The following is a 12,360-nucleotide window of genomic DNA, read 5'->3' on the forward strand; positions in this document are numbered from 1 at the left end:
TGCAATGTGCATTTCCTCCCAAGAGAGGTCACAAAAACTAGAGTCTTAGGGATTGGGATGGTGCCTAAAATCCAGAAATTCTTCAACGTGGTCCCTTGCCAGACCTCCTGGCACAGCTAGCTGGTGGCAAGCCTCCCTCTTACACCTAGGAGGACTTGTTCCCACCTGGGAACACAGGAAACTCTCCAGTGCTGCTCTTTACTTAAAGAGCAGGTGCCAGGGACACAAGCATTACTTGTTATTTAAAAGAAATTGTTTGAGCTCTAGACTATGATAGGAATCTGGCGAGGACAGACAGCTTCTTGGGTACCACAGCCCCAGGGAACAGCCCACTTGGGAGAGGAAAAGGAAGTCACAACACGCACTTCCAGAGGAGGTGGAAGATTCAACATAAGCAAAGAACTCTCCAAGGAGAGCTTCACTTAGGAGTATAAATTTTAATATTTATTTAGTACAGGCCTGGGGAAGAGAACTGGGAAATAAGGCAAAGGCAGATTATCCTCCAGAGCCCAATTCAATATCTCATACACACAGAGCATGGGAAGCAGCAGCTGTGTTCCTCCCCAGAGTCATGTTCTACATCTTCCCCATCTGCTGGAGCACAGCCTAGCACTTACAAGTCCAGAAGGAATCGATTGACTTTCTTCAAGTATTCTGACTTCAAGTAACCTCCCAGCTCATCCTTTGTAACCCACAGGAAATCTTCTTTCAGTTCTGCCTGGGACAAGTCATTGCTCTGGAGGAAGGCTTTGAAGAAGAAGACTTTGGCTCCCACATTATCCTCAGTCCTGATGGCCCTGGGGAATTTGTACTTGTAATGCCCATATGGTGCATTCCCCAGGAACTTGGCCTGGATACGATCTCCTGCAAGATCCCAGGAAAGCAAGAGAAAGAAAACAAGACATAAGAACACAACGCAACAGTAACTGCTTTGCCTAAATAACAGAAAGAGCACAGGACATGTCTGGTTCAGACTGACTGTTCCTTCTTCCAAGTAGAAATATTGTCAATCACAAGCTTCATTTCATGAAAAATCTGTTTGTCCTGGTGTCCTGCAGGTTGCCTAAAAGTGAGGGAGGTGGGGAAAGAGCAGCAAGCTCTGCCAACCCATCCTGAAAAGAAAGGAGTGCAGATTTGCTAACACCCATTTGCCACAAAAGCGGCTACGAGGTGACAAGAAGAAAAGTGAAGCTGTACCTAGAGCAACCCCAGACCATTCAGGAGGCAACTAGTGATGCTTAAGCACCAGGCTGCAGATCAGTGTTGGCACTCAGCTGCCAGGCCGGGTAGCCCCTCGCATACTCAGAGCAGAGTACAACTCCAGCCCCTTTCCACAGGGCAGCTTCACAACTTGGCTTCCACAGGCCCTTGCCAGAAGCCCCATCACATCAGCTCAGTCCCTCTGCCGTGAAATCCCTTTTCCCAGCAGATGGGAGATTTTAATACTGAGAATTGCAAATATCCCTAAGTTAGGACAAAGAAAGAAATAAAACAGGACAAAGAGGAGAGAAAGGCCAGGGACAGAGCAGACTACCCACCCAAGGCAGCAGCCATGGCACGTTCCGCTGTGCTTCGCAGCGTCTCTCCGGGCTGCCATTCTGCTTGAGGCAGGAGCCACAGCTCCTGGTTACCAATTTTCTGTTTCACCAGAAGCATCAGGTTCCTGTCCAGCTTTCTCTCCAATGACGTTCGAATGTTGTTTTTATCAGCATCTGCCAAAAAACAACACACCAAAACAACACACCTGGAAACAGGCTCTCAGCAGGACCCATCTCATCACCATAATCTAACACTTCCCTCCTTCCGACACCCTTCCAACAGTAATACATGCACAAGACTGATCCATAGAACAAGATGAAAACACAGACAAAGCTCTCGGGACCCCTGGAAGCCCACGCATGATTCCAGTGGAACCCAGTGCTAGACTGCACTTACTTTGAACAAGACTTAAAACCAGCATTTTCAGTTTGATAAAAATCTGCCACAGCCCTACTCAAGTTTGTAGGTGAAGCTAACCAAAGTTCCTCTGATCTCAAAAGAAAATCCCCTTGCAACACTTGGCAATGTTGTGCCCACAAGCGTATCTTCGCTACACAAGAACAAAGATTCCCCCCAAGCTGGTTAACTCCTCTGGCGCTGACTGTGCTGCCACACAGTCACGACCCTCCTTACAAGCTCATCCGGACTGCGCCGTGGCCGTAGGCTCCCACATCAGGCGCTCCCGCGCCGCGACACGGCCGCTTCGCGCTGTACCTGTTATCCGTGAGGCCGCTCTGAAGCGCTGCAACTTCTGCTCCCACTTCTCCTCCAGGTCCTGAGCCATGATGACGGTTTTGCCAGGTCCTTCGTCATCGTCGTACCCGCTCTCCTTCCTCCTGCGGAGCTGCTCTTCCTCCTCCTGCTTGCGGAGTTCGTGGTCCGAATAGCGGCTCTTCTCCAGCTCTATCTGGGAGGGCAGCACAGGGACCCGCTAGGCCTTGGGCGCCGGCACGGCAGCGCCGTTAGCAGAGCGGGCCGCAGCTTCCCGGGGCCGTGCCGGGACGTCCCCGGCAGGGACCGCACGAGCCCAGGACGCGCCGGCTCCTCCCTAGGGAAGGGCCGGGAACAGCTCCGGGACGGAGCCCCAGGCCAGGCCCAGCGCATTGGGCCTCTCCGGGTCACCGCGCGTAGAGTCCCCGCGGGCTGGCGGGACCCGGGGCCGCCACGTCCTCCTCGCCCTCCCGAGGGTCCCCGCCGTGGCCGCCATTTTCCCTCCCCCCTGAGTCCCCGCCGGGCCGCCGCTACCTGCCGCATGAGCGCCGCCATCTCCTCCTCCTCCCGCCGCATGGGCTGCGTGACCCTGGGCAGCCGCAGCAAGCAGAGCGCGCCGAAGAGCCGCCACGGCCGCCGCGCGGGCGCCGCCATGGCGCTCCCACAGCGCGCCGCGCTGGGCGCCGCCATCTTTCCTCCCAGCACCCGTCGTGCCTCGCGCTGACCCTAGCGCGGCCGCCGGTGCCGCCGCCGCCACCGGGGACGGCGCGGGCGCTACGGAGGCCGGCGGGAGCCATGAACGCGGCGCTGGCGGTTGCCGGGCAACGGCTGCTCGGCGCGGCGGGGCGGTGAGCGGGGAGGCCGCGGTGCGGAGGCCGCCGCGGCCCGGGGCTCCCTCGGGGCCCGGCGCGCGGCCCAACCTCCCCCTTCCCCGTGTTGTGTCCGCAGGGGCTGCGGCGCCGCCCTGCGCCTCGGCATCCGGAGCGGCGCCGGGAGGCCGCAGGAGCTCGCCGAGAAGGTGGCGGCCAAGCAGGAGGAGGCCCAAGGCCCGGGCGACCCGAGGTGAGGCGGCCGTGCCGCGAAGCCTCCTCTTCCATTTGCCTCGCGCTGGGAGGCTTCTCACCTCCGGGAGTGCGTGATTGGAGTCAATCACGAGCACAGCTGGCGTGTCTATGAGACCAGGCGGTGCTTGATCCTTTTTTTTTCTGTCCAAATTCCCAGGAAATATGACATAAAACTCATCAAAAGTTAAAGAGCAAGTGTCCAATAACTCTTGTTTTGCTTCTCAGCCCTCTAATCCTGCAAAGGAACTCCATGAGATGGGATGGGAAGACATACGAAGAGATCCCAATAGCACACATCAAAGCCACTTACAACAAGTAAGCAAACAGCCTCGCCATTTGGCCTGTTTTCATGCAAAATTAAAGTTAGAGTGTACCTGGGATACAGCTGGTCATCACTGCAAGCAAAATACTCCACAAGTCAGGGAAGCAGCATTCGAGTCAGGGAAGAGAATAACACAGAGCCCAAACCTCGGTGCTGTTCGGGAAGCACAACTGCCTGTGTGGAGCTTAAACAGGAATGAGAGTGTTATTACACATTTTGACTGCATTCTGATACGAATAATTAGATGCTGATAGCTTTTAATGGCAGGTGCATTCCTGCCCTCAGTTCTAGCAGTCTTGCTGTACTGCAGCTGAGCTGTCGCATTATCCTCAGGAGGTGGCTGTTTTCATTAGTGATCCCTAGTGTAGTATTTTACCATTTCTTAAAGCTCTCTGAGGTTCTAAAAATGCTCTGTTTTTTTTTAATAAACAGAGGAGGTAAAATGCTCACAGTGGAAGGTGCTTCTGCAACAGTTAAACCTTATCGGAGGAATACTTAGCAGAAGAGGATTATCCAAAAAGGTTTTACTATCCCGGATTCTCTGGGATGGCTTACAAGTTCTCTGCAGCTGGTTAGTGCAACTGAGATAAGTCAGGGTGCTGAGTTAAGATGGCTTTGAGACAGGAGACAAGAGCAGCAAGCCTTGCAAGTTAAGCAGAATGAGAAGAAACTGAAAAGTCTTGTTCTTACCGCTTTCCTCCTGTCCTCTCCTACTACAGCACCCACATCCAGGTTGTCAGCTTCGACAACAGGCCCTTCTCCCGCACATCCTGCGGCACTGAAGGCTTCCAGAACGCCAAGAAGGGCACTGCCATCGCAGCGCAGACCGCAGGCATTGCAGCAGCAGTGGTGAGTCTGTGCTCGTCATTCCCACTCCGGCGAGGGGAGAGCTCCTCCGGGACGTGCTGCCAGGGTGCGCGGAGAAGTGCGTGTTGGGAGACTCCAGCTGTTTTCAGTGGGATGGAGACGGCAGGAGAAATTCTGCTTCTCGTTCATGTTGCTGTGCCCTGTTCGTGGGCAGCAGTCTGGCCTCTGTCCCTTAGAGCTGAGCATCACGCTGCCATTTGTGGACTCTTTCCCAAGCTTCATGTGACACGGTGAAGGTTTGGATGCAGGCAGAGAGCAGTTAGAAATGCCCAGGTGGGGAGCTTAGCTGTGCAAGTTGAGACTGGGAAGTGTAAGTTGTTACTTCCCCTCTTCTGCTCCAGTTTGTAAAGGTGTTTTTTCTAGGTGGACTCTTCTGGGTCATTGTGGAAATGTAGCCCCTTTGTCTGCAGTTGTTCAGTTTTTGCACTGTAAGGGCCAGAGAAGTGGCTGTAATTACTGGCTGCAGGTTTTCTACATGCTCTGTGGCACAGGAGAATGGAGCTGCTGCCAGCAGCTGCGATCACAGAAGGTGATGTCCTTGCATGTGTAGTTTCCAGATCCATGCAGTGCATGGTAATCATTTCTAGAAAAACATGTGGGTTTCCAGATGGCAGGAGAAAATGAGGCGGTCTGTGTCACGGCCCTCATTATAGCAGAACGAGGCAAGGTGAAACTGAAAATCCTTAACCTAAATTAGGTGGAACTCGCTCTAACCTTTCAGATCATAGGTGCTTGGTGCCACTGCTGGCTAATAGCTTACTGGGGTTGGCTCAGCAGAATATAAGAATATTTCTGCTATTAATCTTTGCTCACTGGAGTCTCTTAGCAGCTGTATGAGTGCACTTGGACAGATTTGATCCTCTACGTTAAAGTGGATTAAATGCACCAGAATACAGGAGAGAAATCCAGAAGGGCTCCGCTTGGTGGCAGTACTGCCACACTTTACAGCAGGTGTTTTTGATCTTCAATTTCCAAGCCCCTAGAATTTTTGTACTGAACGTGTGGACTCCTGCACAGCAAATCTAAAGCTTCCTTGCTTTTCTCATTTACCTTCTAGAAGGAATCCACTCATCACAGGATGGAAATCACTGCATTTGACAAGGGAAAACAGCATGGAATTAGTCCTTGCTAGTCCCTACCCAGTTTAGTCACACATCAGAGAGATGTCGTGTTCTGTCCTGACTGTGGGTTGCAGGAAGTTCGATTTAAAGCTTTCTCCAGCTGCAGCTTTGGCAACCTAACAAGGAAGCTCTCTTAAATCTGCCTTTTTCTTTTTGACTAATGTCTTGCTTTATGCAGTGATCCCAGCATTTGTCTTCTGTATCTATCCATTAGTGCCTACCTTTTATTTTTTACATAAAGCATACCATGCTTGTAGTTGAAAAGGGATTAAAAGACTACAGAGGAGCCAAAGCAGTAGGAGAGATATCAGAAATAAAGTTAATGAGTTCTTCATTTTTTTCTCAGAAAGCACGTGGGAAAGGTGTGTTACATGTACGTGTCATGGTGAAAGGACTGGGACCCGGGCGCAAAGTAAGTGTCTCCATTTCTTTCCATATTTTTTCTTTTCCTTTTTTTTGTTTTTAATTCAGGCTGGACTCATGATTGTAGCTATTAAGTGCCTCTTCCTTCCTCCTCATAAAGAATCTCTGAGGACAGAGTAGAAACAAACGTAGGTTTCTTCCAACTAAAGTGGCATAACTGATAGGAAATATGATGAAAGGACTGCAAAGAAAGGAAGGTTTGAACTAGGTTTCCTAATAATTATTATTTATTTTTAAGATAATGGCAAAGTAGAAGCATTGGTCACTTCAAAAATCAACTTGTTGCAAGTTCTGAGCTACTTCTCCCTCAGCCCTGCTGCAGGGTGCTGCTAAGAGGAGCTCATCTGCCACCTCGCTCTTGCAGGCTGCCATCAAGGGTCTGACGATGGGCGGCTTGGAGGTCATCTCCATCACGGACAACACGCCCGTGCCCCACAACGGCTGCCGGCCCCGCAAAGCCAGGCGCATGTGAGACACGAGCAGGAGACAGCGGCCTGCAGTATCAGCGGGTGCAACGTGGCTGCTCTTGTGGCAGATCTCGGAAAACCACCTTCCACACAAATGTTTGCTGAAGGGAACTTGAAGAGACCACCTTAGGTTGGTGGTGGAAGCAGGGATACATTTACTTTCTTAAGGGGAATTCTCTTGTGTACAAAATCTGTTGATTAAAATGTTGATCTTTTGACAGCTGTTCCTGCTGTGTGCAAAGAATTATTTTGGATTATTATTGCTTCTCAACTGCTTTCTTCCTCTCACCACAGTATGTGGCTCTTGTCTAGCCCTCAGTAGTACTATTGCCCTTGTGGTGTGCAAGGGGAGCTTTGGGAGTGTATAAAGAATCAGTCAGTCCTTTCCAGTCATCTATTATAAAGAGAGCCCCATATAGGGTCACTGCTGTCCTCCCTTTCTCCCCCTGAAAACACTGGGAAGCTCAACCTGAGGGTAACTCTCCCCCTTGTATCTAGCTTGGAGAGTTTAGCACGCTGTGCGAAGGGCAGCGCTGCCCATGTTTGCACAGCACGGAGCACTACAGTCCAAACTCGGTACTGCCGAAGATCTGGCGTGGGGCTTTGCTCTGCCTAAGCTGTAGCTGGCCTCGCGCTGTTACTGGCAGATAGAAAGGGCCAGACCTTCTACAGGGGCTGGGATCTTGCCAGACCTGATGCTTGTAAGCTCTTTGGTGCTGTCGTGGGCACCACAAACTGGATTTGCTGGGGCTCCTGGGGAAAGTAGGCGGCGGGTTAGCAGGCCTGCGGAACAAAGAAACACTGCCAAAGAGATTTAAAACACTTAAGAGTTGAACTGTACCTCTGTACATCCCCGGGCAGCATAGGCTGTGTCATGGCTCTATAATATATTGCTGCTGTCCCAGCTGCATCCAGAGAGAATTCCTGCCAAGCAAATATATCTGGGTCCCTCTGGAGCATTAACTAGAGGCAGGAGCAGAGCACACGATGCCCAGCAAAGGGCAGCTTCTCCAGCCCCACGCTGCCACCAGAACCCTTGGCTCTACACAGCCTATGCTGGGCAAATACCTCTGTAAACAGACTGTCTTCTGCAGCCACCAGTCTTATCGCAAACCCAGCATCTCCCCTTCTATTATTTCTCTTTCTGTGGTTCCTCCTCAGTATCTTAAATTGCATAATTAACTATTCTCTTCCTCTTTAGAGGAGGGGGTACCATGGCAACAAAGCAGTGAACCTCCTTCATGGGGCTGAAAGGCACAGAGCAGGGTTTGAAAGAAATGAGTCTGCTTAGAGGAGCCTGCTGAGGTACTTGTGACAAGAGAATAAAATAAGGCTCAGATGAGCCCCCACATTACTCCAACCCTGTGTCTGAATTTGACTAGAGGGTAGGTTGTCTAGGGACGTTCCTTGAACTGTTACCGATTTGACAGCAAAAAAAGAGAGATTCACCCAGTCATAAACACCTAAAGGACCAGAAGAGTTTCCCCTCACTCAGGAGGCATGGCTGAGCTTCCAGCAAATCGATATTACTCTTTTTAAAGAGAAGATGCCAAGACTATATATGATATAAGATGCCAGCTATAAATCACAAAAGATTTACTTCCAGTATTTGGTAGGTAGTTGAACAAAGCCACATGTGGACACTGATGTGCCCTACAGGACGGCTTGGCTGGTTTCTGTGCTGAGCACCACAACCAGCCTCGCCAAAGGAAGAGGGCCCTGCAGCGCCAGCGGGCTCCTCGGGGACGTCCTGCACGGCACGCGCTGCAGAAAGCAAATCCTTCCCTGCCACGAGCTGCTCGTGGCACCGGTGCAACAAAAATGCCTGTGTTCGACAAAGACGATAGAACAGAATTAGGTGGGGAAAAGAGCTGCGGTCCCTCCAAAAGGAGGTGGCATGGCTGCAGTCAGAAAGCAACTAGAGTAAAGCTTTGTCTTACCCAGGCTTGGAATCAAGGCTGTGCTCTTTAAGGCTGCTCTCTAACAGTCTTGTGTTTGGAGCATTTATGAACATACAAATCTACCACTACACTGACACTGTTCAAACAGCACAAACTTTTATATCCTGCCTGCTCTGCCCAGCCCTAGCATCTAGCCCTACTACGCCCTCAAACTGAAATCTCTGTAGCACTCTAAGCAGACCAAGGAAGTTATGGTTATTTTCCCCCTGTTCAGTGCCTGGATCTGTACAATATTACACAGGATTTATTTGTCTTCCAGGCCCCCAGCTCCCCATGCCCTCCCAGTGCTTTCAAGTATGTCGCCTCAGTTGTACAGCTTGAAGCGACATTTTCTCTCTCCTTCTGATGAAGAACCCCCAAAGTTGAGGCCTTACTAAGGGCTCAGAAACCCAAGGGCTCCACGGCCAGCTCAGCTGCGCCAAGGGGACTCAACACCCTCGTGCAAGGGCTTGGCCACCCCTTCTCCTCACCACACACACACACTGTGCTGCAAGAAAGGAGCCTTAAAACTCTCTATTGTTGTTCCTCTTGCAGGAAATTAACAGACACCAATAGCACTTAATGATTTCCTTACCCTTCAAATGAAACTATTAATTAAAGACCTGGCTTTAGTCAGCTACTGGTATTTACCAGGTTTAATTGCTTTCCTTGGTGCCTGGGTGGAATATTGTTTTGCACTGGCTCACATCCCTCCTGAGCAGCAATTACTTCAGTAATCAGAAGCAGGGCCACAGCATTAGCACTCCTGTGAGGTTCAGATCCTTCCTTTTGGGGTTTCCCCCTTTTTGGGGGGGACATTTTTCTCTATATCCCCTCCTCTCCTTCCCACTTTTGTTTCCCTACCCTCAAATGAGCCTTTCTTCTGAACACCAGCTCAGATATTTCTACTGACCACAATACCCTGCTCTTCAACCCAGTTCAACTTTGGCCTTTCTAGGTTTTTCCCTTTCCTTTTAAATTTTCTTTCTCTTATCACCTGGAGGCTGAAATACAACACAGAGTCCTGAGTTACAGAAAATACATCACCTCAGGTCTGTTTACTCCTTAATATCACCTTCAGGACTTGGCCTAACTGTTGCACACGGATGATACCTGGTGGCTTGAGAAAAAAACAGCCCCCACACTTATCTCCAACAGCACATATTATACTGCAAAGAGGAATTGCTTTCCTAACTCCTGCTCCGAGGGGCTCCTATCTAGAGCTGCAACTTTACTGGCTGAAATGGTGATTTACTATTTCCTATGCGCACGTCTCAGTGACAAGAGTCAGGCAGCCAATTTCGATCCCTTTGAGAGATTCAATTAAGCCATTAATTAAGTGATGTCAGTGTCCTTTAACAGCTGACCGTACGCACAGGTGAGCGAGGAGATGGACCCTGCAGCCGCAGTCGCGAGCAGCAGGGGTGCTTTGCCACAGCCCAGCAGCCACGAGCGACATCCCAGCAGGTTTTGCCGGCTCTTCCCACAGTGGGAATACCTGCAACACACACCAAGCAGGCCTGTGCCTCGGTGTGCCTAACCCCACCGAGGGAACAGTCCAGACGAGGGGATGTTCTGCCCGTGGGCTCGGGCACATCATCATCCATCTGCAAAGCTGCGGCCCCAGGAGCTCAGCCCCCCTCCTCCCCGCAGCTGCCCCTCCAACCTCAGCCCACGACCTCTCAGCCCAGAAAGAGATCAAGGACCCTCAGATTGTTTCTGTGCTTTTACAGCGTTCTCCTCTCCCCTCAAGAGGTATTAATAGGTACTTAGCAGCGGTGGGAGCCACTCAGAGGTTTGACTAATGAACGGCCTAATAGCATCCAAGCCCCTGCGCGGATGGTGAAGTCGGGCTGCGTGCTCCTCTTAGAGAGGAAGCAGCAAGTGGGCCAAGCAAACAGCACCTCGCCACTGCTTCCTTCTTCCCGAGCCACTCATGCTTCCTCCACTACATTCTCCCACCTCCCCTCATCCTAGTGCCACTTCATGGGGTCTTTTTGTCTCTCTGGGGCTCCTAAGTCTCTTGCTAGGCCCCGCATCTGTGGGGAGTCAGACTGTGCGTGGATCCAAGGCCTGGGCTGAAGCCTCTCGGCGGACAGGGAGCCCCGACAGCCATCGCTGGGGCTGGCTGCTCCTGGGAGCACCCACAGCTTGTTGCCTAGGGAAAAAAGGCAGAAGGGGGAAAGTGCTGAGCATGAAGGGCTGGGAGGTAGGCAAGGATGTGAGAAACAAAGAAAAGATGGGCCAGGAAAGAGAGAGCATGGAGGCAGAAATGCAGGAAGAGGTGGTCACATTTTGCCAAACAGCACAAGCCTCTCCAAATGCTAAAACCTGCCAGCTCAATGTTCAGGAGCATATACAGCATCAGGATGAGAATCCAGGAAAGGATCCTGCAGCAGTAAGCTCACTTCAGGATCAGACTAAATCCACGCATCTTTCCTGCCCTCCCCATGAGGACCTTCCCATCAGAAGTCCAGGACAGCTTTGCTTTGGAGTCTTCCTCCTTCCGTACAATCGGCTCTTTGGAGCTTTCCCTCCTTCACTTTAAGGATAGTTTGAGGAGCCTCCTGGAGCTGTATTTACAAACTTCTCCAAAGCCCCTCCAAGCAGCAATAACTGTCCTCAGAATCTTCCTTCCTTTCCAAACTAAGTCTGAAATCCCTTTACGGTGCTTCACTACTTCATGATCCATTTTGCAAAGCCAAACTCTGAGCCAGGCGGCTCGGATTGACGTTCGCAGCGCCTCCCAGCCGCATCTGCAAGCGCTTCTGCTTTTGGTCTGCTCTCCCTCTGCTTGCCTCTCTGGGCAAGAAAAGCCAGGCTTCCTGCCAGGACTCTGGAAACATGGAAGACTTGGGGCTAGGCAGGTGTAGGACACACATTCTCCCCTCCCTGACATTCTTCATGAGCTCCTTCAGCAGGTCCCAGGAGCTGCTGGTGGTGGTGAAATATGGCTCTAATCTCTTCACCACGCGAGAGGCAATCAACTCCTCGTGACTGCCAGGGATGGCCCTCGTGCCACCCTTTGCAAAGCCTTGGCTGCTGCCTTTCATTTAGCTCTTGCAGGAGCCACAGCAGAAATAAAGTACCCATTGCCTGAGCTACAAGGACCAAAGGCCACCAGCAAAGCCTTGGGTACACAGCAAGAGAAAGGATAACTTTAGAGTACAGTGCGATAGACAACAGGACAGCAGACAACAGGAAAAACAGCCTGTTTCAGCACCGGCAGATTCACCAAAATGATCTGTCCTTGGACACGTTGCTATGGAATGGCCTCATCACACCAATGACCAGAACAGGGACAGCACGGCCAGCTTGGAACATCCCCCTGAAAGCACCTACCAAGAGCAGCAACGCAGCTGCCGAACAGCCAGGGTGAAACTGGGACAAACCCAGCCGAGGTCCTCGGTGGCGCGGGCAGAGCCGGCGCGCGGGGACGGGGGCCAGGAGGGAGGGCGAGATTAGCTCCGACTCGCCGTGCGGAGGCAGCGGGCCGGCCGCGCTGTCACCATGACACTCGCCTGCCCTGTGTCACCAGAGACCTTGTTTGGCTATAGCTGTCCCTGCTCCCGCGCGGAGCGGGGATTTTCCCAGCATTAAAGGCTGACACCGTGACCCAGCTCCACGCCGCGGGGATCGGCACAGCGGATCCGCACCATGCCCTGAGCCCAAGGACAGCCAATAAATAGGCCAGTGGTGGAAAAGAAACAGAGAACGGCCCTGTGCGGCTGAGGCGGCAGCGAGCACAAAGCTGGGGGCGCAGCCGGTGTTTAACGCGGGTCCCCGCGCTGGGGACGGCCCCATCCGCAGCCGGGCGCTCCCCAGCCGCCCTTTCCCCCGCCAGACTCGCCGCCGGGGCCGTTTCCCCCCGGCCTCGCCGCCGGGCACAGCAAGGACGTTTCCATG

The 12,360-nt window shown here is 52.1% G+C and overlaps 2 protein-coding genes across 2 annotated transcripts; one reads left to right on the forward strand and one right to left on the reverse strand.

The window, feature by feature from the left end:
• Window positions 1-422: 422 nt before the first annotated feature.
• On the reverse strand, window positions 423-2,955 carry MRPL46 (mitochondrial ribosomal protein L46). Its single transcript, XM_088538087.1, has 4 exons — window positions 2,785-2,955; window positions 2,254-2,446; window positions 1,539-1,712; window positions 423-864 (listed from the first exon to the last, which is right to left on the reverse strand). The coding sequence occupies exons 1-4, from the start codon at window positions 2,938-2,940 to the stop codon at window positions 614-616; spliced, it is 774 nt and encodes a 257-aa protein (XP_088394213.1). The 5' UTR covers window positions 2,941-2,955; the 3' UTR covers window positions 423-613.
• A 27-nt stretch (window positions 2,956-2,982) lies between these two features.
• MRPS11 (mitochondrial ribosomal protein S11) lies at window positions 2,983-6,555 on the forward strand. Its single transcript, XM_088538136.1, has 6 exons — window positions 2,983-3,098; window positions 3,199-3,312; window positions 3,540-3,629; window positions 4,356-4,485; window positions 5,971-6,036; window positions 6,412-6,555. Exons 1-6 carry the CDS (start codon window positions 3,046-3,048, stop codon window positions 6,517-6,519), a joined length of 561 nt encoding a protein of 186 aa, XP_088394262.1. The 5' UTR covers window positions 2,983-3,045; the 3' UTR covers window positions 6,520-6,555.
• Window positions 6,556-12,360: the final 5,805 nt, after the last annotated feature.

This window comes from Tinamus guttatus, unplaced genomic scaffold (genome assembly GCF_059628265.1).
Source record: "Tinamus guttatus ecotype Peru unplaced genomic scaffold, ASM5962826v1 Tinamus_guttatus_pri_ptg000004l, whole genome shotgun sequence".
Taxonomy (NCBI): domain Eukaryota; kingdom Metazoa; phylum Chordata; class Aves; order Tinamiformes; family Tinamidae; genus Tinamus; species Tinamus guttatus.